The sequence below is a fragment of the Zeus faber genome, assembly GCF_960531495.2.
Source record: "Zeus faber genome assembly, chromosome: 5".
NCBI lineage: Eukaryota > Metazoa > Chordata > Actinopteri > Zeiformes > Zeidae > Zeus > Zeus faber.
In genome coordinates this window covers 24,495,497-24,512,369 of record NC_137192.1, presented here as the reverse complement: position 1 = coordinate 24,512,369, position 16,873 = coordinate 24,495,497, and the positions used below count along the sequence as shown (strand labels likewise).

At 42.6% G+C, this 16,873-nt stretch overlaps 1 protein-coding gene across 1 annotated transcript; it reads left to right on the top strand.

Annotated features, from left to right (window-relative positions):
• The first annotated feature begins 1,163 nt into the window (after positions 1–1,163).
• On the top strand, positions 1,164–14,524 carry aldh4a1 (aldehyde dehydrogenase 4 family, member A1). The gene is made up of 15 exons (XM_079999987.1): positions 1,164–1,323; positions 3,290–3,383; positions 3,551–3,643; positions 3,918–3,965; positions 4,520–4,675; positions 5,008–5,157; positions 5,275–5,349; positions 5,900–6,087; positions 6,856–6,929; positions 7,448–7,644; positions 8,606–8,653; positions 9,100–9,252; positions 10,378–10,499; positions 11,204–11,322; positions 13,032–14,524. Exons 1-15 carry the CDS (start codon positions 1,283–1,285, stop codon positions 13,142–13,144), a joined length of 1,671 nt encoding a protein of 556 aa, XP_079856113.1. The 5' UTR covers positions 1,164–1,282; the 3' UTR covers positions 13,145–14,524.
• The last annotated feature ends 2,349 nt before the right edge of the window (positions 14,525–16,873 follow it).

The window sequence follows — 16,873 nt, the reverse complement described above, 5'->3', positions numbered from 1 at the left end:
CGCCTGCCGTCGGCTTCATTCGACAAATGCGAAACCTCATCGAATGTCGATCTGAATGTGTGTTTCCCCCCCTATAATGCCATAGTCAAACACTTACACTCAAACTGGTGAACATTACGCTTCTGAACATTATTTTTGGACAGCGACGACAAAACGCTGTGGTGAAAGAGGGGGGGAAAAAAGTCAACAGTCCACTCCCCCCCCCCTCTTCCTATGTAGATGGTGCCTTCCAAGTTGTCTTCGCCGGCGATACACTTCCAGTGATGAAAGGTTTGACTCTTTTTTTTAGATTCGGTTCGTGACGAGTCACTCGGTTAAAAAAAAAAAAGAGTCGTTCGATCGTACGACTCCTCGCTCATTCGCCCCAGCGTGGGAGAACTCCCGGCGAACCGTGAGCGAAGCGGCGGGGGGCACGGAACACGCGGAGAAACAAACGTTTGGTCGGTGCCAAAACTACCGATCAACGCAAACCGCGGAGCTCCTTGAGTAATTCTGCCTTTGTGCGAACCGCTTCTTGGGGTTTCCTCCACCTCACGTCAGTAAAGGACCCCCACTAAAAAAAAACATGCGCCCATCATCGTCTGACCAGCGATGGACACTTATCACCTGGTTCCCGGGCGCGTCCACGTACGCTGCCCACTGCTCCTGGCTGTGCCCCCGGAGGAAGGACAAGCCAAGGATGGGTCAAAAGCAGAGGCCTCATTTCCCCGGCCACCATCCAAAGCATGTGCATGTGTGTGTGCAAGCATGTGTTGTGGTGCGGTGCGTTGCGTGACGAATAAAGACTGCTTCTTCTTTCTTCTTCTTCTGTCAAAAATGTCGTTTTGTTTGGAAGGGGGAGGTGTTCATCAGTCGCACTCAGTCCGTCTGAATCATGCTTTTTCGTCGAGGAGCTTCCTTTTATGGACGCCATCTCTTTTCGAGATTCGGTCGACTCGAGGCCCGGCCTCCCGCCGTGCCGGGCCTGCAGTCGGGCAGAGGCGCGAAGACGACGGCGCAAAAAAAAAAACAAAAAAAAACGAAAACCAACGAAGGAAGGACTCCCGTGACCCCCACTCCCGATTCATCTGAACCGTTTCGTTCGCCGCGAACGAGTCGTACGCGGGTCTCGCGTCACTATAACCCGCTCGACCAACCGCCGCGCCGCGCCGCTCGCTCCCCTCCCCGCGGTGTCTTGTCCGACCCGTACGGCCGGAGAGCTCCCCGCGGTGATCCCTGGACGCCGACCCGGCTCGTCGTTTTTTACACCGTCCGTTCTATTAAACACCCGCCCGGTGGAAGCATGCTGCGTGTGAGGTCGGCGGCGTGTCGCTCCTGGAGGGGGTAAGTGGCTCGCGGGGGCTCGGAAGTGTAGCGCGTCGCGTTCCCCGTCGACGGCTTGTTTATGGCAATACATGTAGAGGTCAGAGGTCAGAGACTCTTCGTTTGCGTCCAACCGAACCCCGGTCACGTATACGCCAAATAAGTGCATGTAGGTGGATAAGTTTACTCTGGGGGGGGGGGGGTGTTACGTAATGTTTCAGATGCCATACATCTGAACGCTCCAACGACCCTGACATCTTCGCCCAAAATCATCCGCTTCCCAATGTGTGGTGTATTTCATGAGGCTGGAGCAGATCCGGGAAGTCGGCCCGCTCCAGTTGTCACAGCAGCTTAAGTCGGTGGTCCCCCCTGCACACAAAGAACCCTCAATGTGATCATATTTTGAATCTGGGACCCCAGATCTGAGAAGATCTTTTTTTTTTTTTTTTTTTTAGACCTAATCTTTTTTTTGTTCCCCCCTGGAACCTCTTGAAGGACCTCATGGGGGTCCCATGAGTGCCACCCACGTTGAGAACCACCGGACGAAACCAGTGATTCTCAACCTTTTTCCCACAGGGAAAAATGGGGCCACAGACCCCATTTCGTACGATTTTTCTCGGTCTCTCGGAGACGTTTTTTTGTTGGGGGATATGATTTAGGTCCGAACCTCCATGGCAGTGAAACTATGATCCAAACATGAAGTCGAACGCGAAGACTCCTGATGCTTAGCTCCTTGGGCTGATCCGACTTACTGCTTTTGAATCCTGAATGGTCGGACGGTCCACATTCCTCTGAAGCCTGCCTCTACAGAACCAGCTGTGAAAACACTTCACGGTATCCTACATTCCCTGGTCCCTTGGTGTTTATTATATGTGTCTTTGGGTGACCGTGATACAGAAACACGGTCCATATGCACTTGGTGTGGGAGAACTGTTGTGCAGAAAGCCCCGTAGAGATGGAAACGTCATGGAGAGGCGCTCCAGCACCTGCTATTGAACCTGCAACCTTCAGTCTGGAGCGTTAACCTGCTGTAGTTAATCATCTATTATGGAGTGGGGAAGGGAAAGGGGAAAGACACCTGTGTTTCGGTGCTTGTGTAATAGTTCTGGGGAAAAAAAAAACGTATTATTATAAATAAGTGAAATACATCAGTGGACATAAGTGGACTAATAAAACTCATAGCATATATTGCGAGAATAATAGTTTTTTTTTTGTTATGTTTCACAATCAGACACTAACTTAAAATATCAATTGTGTTTTGTAGTTCTATTCAAAGTGCCTGAGCAGGGCTCAAGTACCCACTTTTTTGGGAGTCAAAATTTGGAGAATAAATCATTACAGTTTGCCATTACTTTTTTTTGATTGATGATTTAAAGTTGACGGTTTTTAAAACAATTCACAAACATACAAACGAGAAAAAGAAAATAAATAGCAAGATACACTTGAAGATAATAAAAATATGATAACATAAAAGCGGTGAAAACAAATAAAACATTTCAAAATGATTTAATTAAAAACAATATTAATCATTTTTTAAATGAGAAACGCCAAAATGGGCCTGAGGATCCTTTACACATTCCTAAAACATTTGAAGTTAACGCCAGTGACTATGCAAAAAAAAAACCAAAAAAAAAAAACCTTCATGGTCAGCAGGTTGGCAACCGCTTGGCAAAGTTTGAGTGGATTCAGGTTAAAACCAGTCATGGCAGCGCCCGTCTATTTATTAAGAGTTCAACAGCCTCTCGCTCCGACCGAGAGTTCCACGCCCTGTTTGAGTCCCATTCAGGACAAAAAGGCTCCTTCTGAACTGACCGCCTACCTGGCTAAATACAGCGAATGGGACTCTTCATGGGAATGGGCAGAAACGGAATTTAACAGGATTACACGTGGATAGAAAAGCTGCATTATCCCGCTGAAGGAGCGGACCTGCGGCTTTCCAGTCACATGAAGTTCATGCTTCGCCTTCCTCTGTGTTTTGTGTTTAAAGGTTCAAAACCTTCACCTGCGCGGCCGTGGAAGTCAAGAATGAACCGATCCTGGACTTCAAGGAGGGCAGTGCCGAGCGGAAGGCGCTCCTGAAGGTCGCTGCACTAATGCAAATAAAGTCACGCTTCCCAAGGCCTTGGTTATCTTTAGCTGTTACATGTGCTTCTTTTTTAGTTTAATCTCAGATTGTTCCACAATATGTTATCTGAAATGTTTCTTGGGGGTTTTTTGTTTTTTTGTTTTTGTTTTTTTTATATTTCAGGCCTTGAATGATCTGAAGGGCAAGACTGAGGAGATTCCATGTGTGGTTGGAGACGAGCATGTGTGGACCAAAGATGTTAGATACCAGCTGTCGGTGAGGACGCGTTCTGTCGTCTGAGTAAACTTATCACTACAATGCAGCTTCACAAATACTGAAACCTGGCGACCAAGCCGTATTCCAAGTCATTATTCACCTGCGCTTGTTTGCATATGCAGGCCTCGCGTAGCGGAAAGGGCGTGAACATTCAGAAACTATCAAGTGATAACTTTTTGCTTTATCAACTTTGCTGATAAGATTCCTCAGCCTCCAATACCTCCAATTGAAATCTGTAATATCTATATTTATATCTACTGCCTTCTGCCTTCAGCCCTTCAATCACTCCCACAAGGTGGCCAAGTTCTGCTATGCTGACAAGGTAACTTTTTAAAAATAATTATTACTAGATTTTTCATTTTTGTAAGCCTCTTTGTAGTCGTACATTTATCTAACTTTTGGCTGGGTTTTTTTGGTCGCTGATCCTTTTTTTGGTAATTCTGGTTTATTTTGTTTAATCAAATTGAATGTATCTAAAAAGTTATTTGTGAAATAGAACTTACTTTGAAAATAACCTTTTTGTGTCGAGGTAAACCAACAGGTAAAATGATGGCAGAACCGTGCTGGAACAGATATTTCATACCAATGTTTCAGAAAACTCCTGTTCTCTTATCGAATTTATTTGTAATCTTCTTGTGTACATGTCAAACAAATAAGGAATACATATATACAAATTGCAATAGAAACCCTCTCTCCCCCGTAGTACCTTTCTTTACAGTCTCAAAAACTCAAAAAATATTTGAAAAATACTCACTTGTACTAACTGACATACTTTTATGCCTTTTTATATTTAAGTCACAAATAGTATTTTTTGGTACTTAGTTTGCGAAAGTTTAAAGGCAAATTCATATCCGTGTTTGTCTGCTACGCCCACAGGAGCTGCTCAACAAAGCCATCCTGGCATCCGTGGCAGCCCGGAGAGAGTGGGACCTGAAACCCGTCCAGGACCGAGCCCAAGTCCTCTTCAAGGCAGCCGATGTCATCAGCGGACCCAAGAGGGCGGAGATCCTTGCCAAGACCATGATTGGACAGGTAGAGATCCTGCCCGAGACCATGGTTGGACAGGTAGAAACCCTGGGAAAGTCCATGGTTGGACAGGTAGAAACCCTGGCCAAGACCATGGTTGGACAGGTAGAGATTCTGGTTTGGGTGGGGAAGCTGCAACATTAAAGTTAGACCTGTCATGATTTAAAAAAAATCATGTCTCTGCCATCTTGAGATCGAGTTGTAATAATGACAAAGCAGCCGTCACTCAACATTTGTATTGTGTTATGAATCTGAATGATTTAAACACGGTGAAAACACAGACCCTTCTTGCGGTTCCTAAAGCGTTATCATTTTTTCCTCCCACTCCCGCTTCTCAGGGCAAGACGGTGATGCAGGCGGAGATCGACGCCGCCGCCGAGCTGATCGACTTCTTCCGGTTCAACGCCAAACATGCCATCGAGCTGGAGGCGCAACAGCCGCTGGACAGCGAGGGCAGCACCAACACCATGCTGTACCGCGGCCTGGAGGTGGGAGGACCACGCCCGACGCCTGTCTGATTGTTACGCCGGGTCCTTATTCGATGTTGCCAGTTAACCTCACTCCTTAGATCTCACTCAGTCTTGACGCCGCTGTCGTTCGATCAGGGTTTCGTTGCAGCCGTTGCCCCGTTCAACTTCACTGCGATTGGAGGGAATCTGGCCGGCACCCCCGCTGTGATGGTGAGAGCCAGGACTTTGGATTCAAGGATTGGTTGATTTCTATTTTTGTGCAGAAAGGTTTAAAATCCTTTCACGTCAAGGTTTGTCCTCAACAAAGTGCTTTTCGCGGCAGTATTGAATGTCTTGCCTATCTTTTTAAAGAGTTTTTAAAAGATCTCTGTCAATAGTTTTCTGAATTTCCAAGAGATATTTATTTTTGGTTTAATTTAAGCGAGGCGGGTCTTTGTTTGTTCAGCACATTTCGTACAGAAGAGCAATTATGAAAGCCATTATATAAAAAGCAAATAAGAATTATGGTATAGAAATTAAAAAGCTATAGAACAGATATAGAGATTGAAGTGTGTTTTAGAACTGGCCAACAAACCCCACCTGAAATTCAGTAGGACTGTTACTGCAAACTGAGGAATAGAAATGTAACGTAAGACAAAAAGGCAAATATGCAAAAGGTTAAAGTGCCAGTTAGGAACAGGCTGATCACTGTAAATCGAAACGTGTTGAGCGCCGGATTCACTCTTTCTGTGAATCAAATGTCATCTATTTCTCTTTCCAGGGTAACGTGGTGCTGTGGAAGCCTAGCGACACGGCCATGTCCGCCAGCTTCGCCGTCTACAACATCCTGCGAGAGTGTGGTCTTCCCCCAAACGTCGTCCAGTTTGTTCCGGCCGACGGCCCCGTGTTCGGAGACACCGTCACCTCTTCGCAGCATCTGGCAGGAATCAACTTCACCGGAAGCGTCCCGTACGGTCGTTCGAATTCGGATTTCCATTCCAATATTTTTACAGAATTTAAGGAAATGCCTACACGACATGGTAGTAAGAGGCATACGATGTTAGTCAGTATTAAAGGTGCAGTGTGTAGAATTTAGTGGCATCTAGCGGTGAGCAGATCACAACCAACTGAATAGCCCTCTCCATGGCGTGAAACATGGCGGCCTCCGTCAAGCGTACCCGCTCCCATGTAGATAAAAACGTCTCATTCTAAGGTAGCGCCAACACAAGGATTCTTATTTTCATGGGATTATACACTAATTAAAACAAACTTATGAATATTATATTCTATTTCTGCCAAGTCTGTTCTGTAAATTCTGCACACTGCACCTTTTTAAAACTCAAAATGGGTATAATTATCTTTGTTTTATTTACTTCAACAGCTACTTACTTACTTGACATCTTTCAGTTATTTGCTTTTATCTTCTTTTCACAAACTGCTGTGTGGTTCAACATTTGACTTAAATTCACGAGGAAAACACTGCAGCATCACAGGAGTTGGTTTTATGGGGGGAAAGGTATTAAAATGTAAAAACAGCATAAACAAATGAATAATAATTTTGCTGTGGACCACATGACCACATGAAGGCCTCTAGGCGGCGAACCCTAGTTTGTAGAACCCCTGTTTATAATCTCTCATGCTATGACACTCGTTTATTTACTTGAGCTTTTACTGCATTTGCGTTCCTTCCTGATCTTGATTTGAAGCCGAATTGAAAATCTTGGTTTCTCCTTTTAGGACCTTCAAGCGTCTGTGGAAGCAGGTGGCCCAGAATCTGGACAACTTCAGAAACTTCCCCCGTGTGGCAGGAGGTGAGCTGAACCGTTAATAATAATAATAATAATAATAATAATAATAATAACCTTCATTTGTACAGCACATTTTCGGTTCATAGAAGGCAATCACATATAAGTTCATTGAATAAAAATAAAAGGATGTTATATTCCATTTCAGTAGCACTAACAACAGGATAAATTCACCAATTTACAAAAGAACTGCAAAGCTTAACATTGAAGCAGACCGTGTTTCTTAGCCAACGAGGGGGGAACAAAGAAATGAATAATTTTGGAGTTTTTATTTATATATTTTTTTATCTGCATCAGGATTTATCATTGATTATCCGATTTCTTTGCTATTGCCTTTTTTTTTTTTTGACAAAGGATCTACATTTTGCTGAAAGTTGTCAATTGAAAAGACCATACAAGTGTCAAATTCAAGTTTTGGCCCAACTCAGCAGATTTGTATTTTGTGGTGTGATTTATGTATGAATCTCTTAATAAGCAGGTCTGACGCTGCTTTTTTGTTTTTGTTTTGTTTTCTTTCCCCCCAGAGTGCGGAGGGAAGAACTTTCACTTCGTGCACAAGTCTGCGGACGTCCAGAGCGTGGTGACCGGCACCATCCGCTCGGCGTTTGAGTACAGTGGGCAGAAGTGCTCAGCGTGCTCCAGGATGTACGTCCCAGACTCGCTCTGGCCGCGGATCAGGCAGCAGCTGCTGGACATCCACAAGGACATCAGAGTGGGGGACGTGAGTACGGAGCTAGTAGGACAGCACCGCATTGTATAATCAAATGGAGCTTTATTCTGTTTACTGGTCTGCACGCACATTTTATACCTGTTGATATATCTGCATTTTCATGTGTCTCCATTTTCCTGATGGTAGTTCACATTTTTTTTATATTTATTGTTTTATTTTATTTTTTAATTATTATAATGTATTTGTTTTTTCTTTGGGATTGTCTTTTCAGGGTTTGGAAATTTTACAAATGTAACCTGTGGCGAGACACAGAGCTTAAAATAATCTCCGGGGCCTGCTGACAACTATAGCATTGTTTTTTGTTTTTTTTTGTTTTTTTTCTCAAAGTTATTCAATTTTGCCTTATTTTGTATTTGTAACAGTCAAGAAATGGTGTTTCCACCTTTGCAAATGGAATTAACAAATGCAAAATATCGCTAAATTAAGCAGTTTGGAACAAATACCTGCTAGACTTGTTGAAACAGTCAGTTGAACCAGGAGATATTTATTTTACTGTCCATAAATTGTGACAATATTTACACGTCAGCTACCATCAGGAAAATTACCAGGGCTAGTGTCACATGTTCGTGCTGACTAGAAAACAGATTAAAACTCAATTCGATGCCAGCTCGGTCCTTTTTAAAGTAATTAGTATTTTAGAGCTTATAGCTTATTTTATAGCTTATAGCTTTTTTATTTTACTTTCTATATATTTTATATTGTTTATAGTGTGTACTTGATATGCTCTTTGTTTTCTGCTGTACCCTTTTTGCAGCTGGAACGATGTAAATTTTCCTGTTGTGTGACTAATAAAGGTTCATCTTATCTTATAGAGCTTATTGTCACTGGGTGTCATGACATTTCACTGCATATATGTATGACCGTATGTATATGTATGTGACGAATAACCCCTTGAATCCTGAATCTAATACCTTCTCTAATGGTGGCGTTATATCTACTTTTGTTTTATCAGCCTGTGGAAGACTTCAGCACCTTCTTCTCAGCTGTGATCGATGACAAGGTACAGTATTCAGTTTATTATTTTATACTATAACTGAAAACTATTATTACCAATAAAAATCCGCGGTAACACTTTGTTTGGATAGTCTTTCATTAATATTCAACTCGGCAAACTGATATCAATTGTCAGCCCTTGACCAACTTAATTCTAAGTCCACTTATAGTTTGGAGTATTAACTTCTAACTATCTAAATTAAGTGTGACCAAAGTTGGGTTCCATGTTATATTTCTGACTAAGGCACTTAGTAAGTTTCCTAGTGTGTGCAAGCATGTGTTGTAGTGTAGTGTGGTGTGTTGCGTCACGAATAAAGACTGTTTGTTTCTTTCTTCTTTCTTAATAGAAAAAAAACTTCGGCGAAAATGAACATTAGTGTTTTGTTTTGTGGTAGATGTTTGTGTATATTATTCATTAAGCAGGATTGACATTAACCTTGCATCCTCCTTCAGTCCTTTGGTCGTATTAAGATGTGGCTCGATCGCGCCAAGTCGTCCCCCAACCTGACGGTCGTCGCCGGGGGCAACTGTGACGACAGGAAGGGCTACTTCGTGGAGCCCACCATCATAGAGACCACGGACCCCCGTGACCCCATCATGAGCGAGGTACTGGTCAGCAGTGTTGGAGGTTCACATTCTAATATGAGCGCTGTTTTGCTGCTGGAACCCAGTAGTAGGGCTGGACGCTATATCGATTTTATTGATGTTATGATATGAGACTAGATATCGTCTGGGATTTTGGTCATGATAATACCGCAAAGTAGTTCAGTATTTAATTTCTTTATTGCATCATTAGGAACTTCAGACTGTTCTAGCTGTTATGATCAAGATAATATCCACATTACTGATTCATTTCCCTTGTGTGTCAATATTATTATATTGACACACAATATTCATTTAATAATTATTAAAGCGCCAATATTGATCCCCAAAATATCGTCAATTTATCAATATCCAGGTATTCGGTCAAAAAATTATTAAAAACTATAAAAGTGATATTTTATTGTGTCAAGGCTCATCCCCGTGTAGTAGTAATTAATTCATTTAAAAACCTCGCTATGGTTATGCACTGAAATATTAAAATTAAGTATTCACTTTCAAGCATTAATTAGAATTATTAATTAATTTTGATGAAATATGTTAATTTCAAGTTTCTAAATCTAAAAGGAGAATATCAAGCCATAAAATTAATTTCATTATTTATTTAACCTCATTTGCCTGTAACTTTCATGTCGTCTTTGTTCATATGACACCTGTCTATGTTTTGGTTTGTTTATTTGTTTGGTTTTTTTTTTTGTTTTTCTGGGGGGGGGGAATTTATGAATAGCAATGTACCCTGATGGCGACATTGATGGAAGTGGTCGCCATAGCCCGTGCCTTCATGGATGAATAACCCAGATAAGCATGAGAGGATTTGGCTGGGTTTCAGCGTTTTCTTAACTAATATTCCTAAAATGTCTGTTTTCACGCTCACAAACTTCATTCAGAGCCCAGGCGAGTTGCTTTCGTGAGTCTCACCTCGGCTCCCTGCTCACAGCGGAAAGACTCCTTTGTGCTGTTATTTAGACGAGAAACTTGAAAGTGAAAGTATATTTGTGCTTTTCCAAAGTATTTGGAGAGAGTATTTTCGCCCGTGGTAAACGGGCTCGTTGATCTGCTTCGATGATTTGTTATTCCCTGACCCTTCAAACCTGTCGCAAACCTTGTTTTTTTTTTTTTTTTACCCTCCAGGAAATCTTCGGGCCCGTCCTGAGTGTTTACGTCTATCCTGAGGACAACTACAAAGAGGTGCTGAACCTGATCGACAACACTTCCCCGTACGCCCTGACGGGGGCAGTGTTCGCACAGGACACGTAAGCCACACCGTTTCGTTCATGGATTTAACCAGCAAGCACAAAAATATCCTTCTAGAATTGAATTTGGAGCGGTGATCTGGAATGTTATTTAGTGCAAATAAATAATGAAATAAAATTAAAATCCACCTGCGTCGTTGTTCCGATGCAGCAGGCTCCTCCCATCCGGACACCGGGGCAGCCACTGTTCTCCGTAGTTCATTCTTTTAACGTGGACGTGGGTGGAAACTGAACTCCAAAGTATTTCCACAGAGGGACCGGTACTGAGAACGTGGGTCGTAGTGAGAAGCGTTGGGCGTTCTTCTCACTCACTTCTGGACTCGATCTCCCAATCAGGCCGACACGCCCACCTTTCAAAGCGGTTCCGGAGCTACGTAAGCCCTGTTAGGGCGATGGTGCGCCGCGTGTGCTCCTGTATATGCTGTTGCCATTGTTGGCGGCGGGGTCCGCCTTTCCCCGCAAAAATGAACTGATCATTTTTGGGGGTGGGTAAACGTTGGCGTTCAAGGTGGAATATTGGGATTTGTCGCGTCATCCCTCCAACACAGACAATCCTGGATTGATGGATTCTGTACGTTCACCTATCAAAAAAAAAAAAAAAGCATTTTTTCTTTAGAAGTAAATCGTATTAATCTCCGCACCAAACAAAATACTGCCACGTCAGCTAAACCCTCTCAAGACTCCAAATGTGTCCCTCGTTTCAGGGCTGTTATTGACGAGGCCGCCAAGGCCTTGAGGAACGCTGCAGGGAACTACTACGTGAACGACAAGTCCACCGGCTCCATCGTGGCCCAGCAGCCATTCGGGGGCGCCAGAGCCTCAGGTGAGAATGAAGGCACAGCCGAGTCCTGGCTCCAGGGACCGGGCAGAGGGACGCTGCGTGTGGGGACACGGAGCCATGGTTGTTAACGTACCGTCATGTTAGAGGAGTTTCTAGCGATCCCCAGGGATCCTCGGGTCGCCGCCTCCACCTTTTTTGTCCCCACGAAGTCAGAAGAAACGGGGATTAGGGTTCGAAATCCAAAAGTCAGTTGGCTGTCACCTGAATCATTACTCAATGTTCTATGATCTAAATGAATGTGTTTTGTTGTTTATTTTATGAAATATTAGAGAAGCTCTATCTTTATTTAACAAAGAAATCACAGCTTTGAGGTTCAATGTAATGAACCGGTACATTATTATCCACCAACGCTGCACTTCTGAGGTAAAATAAGAAGTGGGGGAGTAATAAGCACTAACATGTGACTGTAACATTGACACATAAAGTGTTGGTTATAGAGAGAACCGATCGATCGGCCGCTTTTCAGCTTGATCGCCCATGACTGGTGACCAGCCGATCACATATATTTTCAGATACTGTGCTCGTGTACTGGTAAAAATGCTCCGACACTCAAACCCGATACCAACGTGATGTAACGTAGTTGATGCTCAAAAAGGAGAGCGAAAGAAAGAAAATGTCGCTCTTTAGAGATACTTCAAGGTAAACAAAGAAGATTGGTTTAATATTTTATCGTCTGACCATATTCCAAAATTGTGCAGACTGTTGTATTTATGGCTGTCGCTGCAGCGGAGCGTCTGCTCTAGTTCCTGCTGCAGGATCTCCGCTCGTGGTGAAAAGTTTGAATCTTTATGACTGTTCTGGCTCATTAAAACGAGTCGATCCATCTGATTCAGTCGGTTTAATCCACGGTGAGTTCCAATGAGCGAGAAGAGTCGGTCATTTATTATTATTATTATTACTTCTTTTTGCAATGATTGCAATTTATTTTGGAATGCAAGTACCGTACAAATATAATAGAAATGTATATTTGCACTTAAAAGTGAAAATTTCATTTGAAATTTTGAACTGGACATTGCCATGTTAGTTATACGTTGTGTCCAGTTACAGGTGGGATTATACTGAAACTTGGTGACAATCCCAGTTTATATTTTATTGACGTACAGCAGATCCCAACGAGACCAAATGATAAGAAAATTTGATTTCTCCGATCACGGCTATAAACTCAAAAGGATCGGACGAAAATGTAAAATTTATTTACCACTCAATGTTTTATTATGAACATACAGCTGAATGAAAATCTGAATGGGCCGACTCAGCAGGTCAGACTTTGGAATCGGAGTCGGCCGAGAAAATTGCAATCGGTGCATCTCTAGTTGGCAAACATGTTTGGTAATTTTACAAGATGATGCATTTCAAGGGGTATATCCTAATAACATGGATTTGTATTCTATATATATTTAGCCGTAGTAGCCTCACATACGATGTGATTGGCCTTGTTACGGGACGACTACGGTGTGAATAACCGATGGAGTCATTTAGCTGCAGGAACTCAAACGCCACAGAGACTCCCTGTGACACTGGTGTGGCACTCCACATATTTTACCAAGGTTGGCAGGTCTGGAATTTCTAAGCATGTGGATATTGTGTAAAGCTGTGATTAACTTCTTCCATGTCACATGATCTGTCCATCTGACTTGTGTGTTTGTTTGTTTTTTTCATCATCTAACGATGCACCCTCCTCCTTTTCCAAGGCACCAACGACAAGCCGGGCGGTCCGCACTATGTTCTGAGGTGGACGTCGCCGCAGGTGGTCAAGCAGACCCACGTCTCGCTGAAGGAGTGGAAGTACCCCTACATGGGCTGAGAAGGAGTAACTTAAAAAAGAGAAGGAAAAATCGAATCGATCAGGCCCTCCCTCCAATCACTGCGTGTAATAAAAGACCCCGAGGTCCGTCCGTCCGTCCGTCCGTCCTCCCATTTCTACACCAAAGGGGCTCAGGACAAAATGAAGAGAGCGACGAGATGCTTTCCTCCTTCTGAGTTTCCCCCAAATAACACTGTACCGAACCTAGAGCAGTCGAGGGAGATCCACAGTGATATCAGCTGTTTTTTGGGGGGGGGGGGGGGTTTTGTTTGTTCGTTATTTTACGGAAGTGCTTCCAACCGCGCCCCCTGGTGGTGCTGTGTAAGCATTGCTTCACAAGATCATAATGTGAGCGTTTAACGGGTCAAGTCCATTTGCTGCTTACAGAAAATGTATCCGTAGCTTCCTGAACCAAATGGGATGTTTTTCACAATCAATAGTTTCCTAAAACAAGGGCAGAATGCCAGAGGTGGGGTTTTGTTTTTTTGTTTTTTTTTTTGTTTTTTTTGTTCTGTTTTCTATTTGTCAGTTAACACAAATGATTTTAAGCGTAGAAGTAGAAACCATTTTTATCGCCTTCTATTATGATATTATTTTGGTTGTTGACAATTGAATCTTGGCACTTATACTTTTAAAAGCATTTGTCAGTAATAGCTGAACCATTATGCAATTATTATTTTTACATGCTGTGTTGGTCGGCTTGAGGGGAGTGTCAAAGTAAAAGCTTTGTTTTTACGCTTGACCTCCTGTAAAAGTAAAAGTAAAGCCTCCACCACATGCATTTCCAGTTAGAGCTGAATGCAGATTCAATCAATCAGGTTTTTTTTTTTTTATTTTGTTTTTAATACATATCTTATGGAGCAGCAGATACAGTAAGTGAAGTCCCCCACATCAGACAGCTGAGAAAATGTCAATTTGGTTTATTATTATCGTACTAAACTACTGTTTTAATACTAATCACATGGAGCACGTCATCTTTTGGTTCAGACCACCTCAAAGACTAAAGAGTTTATTGTGAAATGGTTTGAGTTTGTATTTTGTTATTTTGTTGCTGTGAAACTGACAGAGGCCGGTGCTTGAAACTAACTGCACTTTTTAAAAGTAGGTATAGTGTCTGTAGTTTGATCATCTCATCTGTTTGAATAATAATATTAATAATAAAGTGAATGTTGTTTCATGTAGGTTGGGTTGGGGGGTAGGACGGTAGGGGTCATAAAAGTATTTTTGCATTTTAATCTTTGGCTGTCATAGCAAATACAACTGATTCACTGTCTTCAGAATGTGCCTATGTTTCTGATCTATATGTTTCTGATCTACTGTAAGCAATACCATTTTGAGTAGTTTTTGCATAATGGATATTAAATTATCATTATATTGCTGTGCAGTTTTCTCATGATTTGCAGACTCTTAGTCAAACTTGGGATGTTAGCATTATTATAGAGCAGTGATTCTCAAAGACAGGCTTTTTTCAGACATAAAAACAATCTGTCCCTTCCTATATTTCATAGTTTTGTGCAGTTTGGATTCGACGAGAGAGATGGCAGGTATTTCAGAGTGACCAAGCGAGTGGACAGAATTCCTAAAACTCTGACTTTCAAAAATTGTGGATTCCTTTGAGGACCCCCTAGGGACTGCGAACCCGTTTGGGAACCCGTGCCCCGCCTTGCGACACACACAATCGTATAATGCCTCTGACACTTGTCCTGATGACACATGCGGTCGCCATAAAAAAAACAAAAGCATTCCTGATTGGAAAAAATTAACGCGAGAGAAAAGTTCAGGGATCGAGGAAAAAAATGTGTCTTATTTGCATTTTCACAATGGAGGCTTATTTCCCTTTATCTGTCAGCAGTGTGCGTCTCTTCATTGTCATTCTCCCACTGAACACTGGTCCCGAAAAAGATGGAATGCATTGTGTGCACGGTGAATACAACAAACTAAGTGGGATGGAATGAGGCATGCTTGGAATGCTTCCACTAAAGAATTGATTATCCCATTGTGAATGTCTCAATAAACAAGTCAACAGCAATTGAACGGTGGCGCTTCCGAGGCTTCAGCGTCATAATGAAGCAGCAGTTTTCTCACAGCTACAGCGATCACGTGGCATTGTGAGGCCTTTTATCGCCACATGGCCGTCCCTGAAGCAGATGGAGTTGAAGGAAGAACACTTCTCATCGTTGCCGCTAATAAGTAGAAATCACCTGCAGTTACTTCACTCAGCCAATCAGAGCCTGCCACGCCCTCAGGGATCCAAACCTGTTGCTGCCTAAAAGGGATTTCTACAGTCGCTGCTTCCCTGTTGTCATTTCAGATGCTGTGATCATGTGCTGACACCACCATCCCATCTCCGCCAGCCTCAAGTCCCATCTCCAGCATCGGGTCCTATCTCCTCCAGCCTCAGGTCCCATCTCCACCAGCTTCAAGGCCCATCTCTTCCAGTATCAGGTCCCATCTCCTCCAGCCTCACGTCCCATTTCTACCAGCCTCAGGTCCTATCTCCACCAGCCTCAGGTCCTATCTCCACCAGCCTCAACGCCCATCTCCACCAGTACCAGGTCTCATCTCCTCCAGCATCGGGTCACACCTCCACCTCATCTCTACCGGCCTCAGGTCCCATCTCCACCAGTATCAGCTCCCATCTCCACGAGTATCTCGTACTGTCTCTAATCAGTACAAGGCCCCATCTAATCCATCATCAGGTCCATCTCCACCAGTATCATGTGCCATCCAGTTCATCGAGGAGTGCCAGTTCTCCATCACCACCAGCCTCAGGAGGGAAGATCCATTCATTCTTCTCCTAAAGATCTATGTTCCATAAAGTTCTTTTGAAGACCAGATGCCAAACTTTGACTTTTTGTTTTTTAAATATTAGTTTAATTCCATCCATTATTTCCCGAATTAAGGTTGAACACTGGGATTTGAGACACTAGTGACCGATCCTGACAAAAAACGTGTTGTTTAACGTACTTTATATCTTGTTTGTATATAACCGTATATTCTATTATACTTTATTTTACTCTGCTTTGAATATTTGCCTTTTATCGATGTTGGCACCTGCACCGAGGAAAATTCCTTGTGCATCTTGCACTTGCCGATTAAACTTTGTGATTCTGAAGAATAAAAAATGTATTCAAAGTAACTAACCTGTGTGTAACCTCCTCGCTCCTGTTCATAAGTAAAGGCCCATAAACCAAGTAGAAAATTGAACAATGTAGATTTGGATTCATCAGTATTTCAATTATTCTAGGAGCTTTAAGCTGCTTATCAGAGCTGATGGATGATTGGAACACTATATCCACCAACTGTGATAAACAGTTAAAAAAGTGTAATTAAAACAGCTCAGTTGTTATCTATCACAGAGAGACACAAATATAATTTCATTTCAGTCGATATTTATTTATTGACACGTTCAGTACAAGCTTTATCAATATGATGAAGATTTATTCCCGAAACAAACAAGTTAAATTCTCAAACAAAATATAAAGAATACTCTTAGTAACTTTTACAATATGTAAAACAACATTCCCCTTCACTTTTCGTGAAGATACAGTAAGTATCTATGTTTTTTTTGTTTTTTTTTCCTTTACAACAGGAAAATATTATGGAAGTATGAATATTCCTACGATGAGGGAAAACACGGCGCCTCCAGTACCGAGCCGACACCATTCTCTGGACTCAACCAGAGACGGTCTTTACGAGAGGATCCAGTGGGAGGAACCAGGCTGGGGT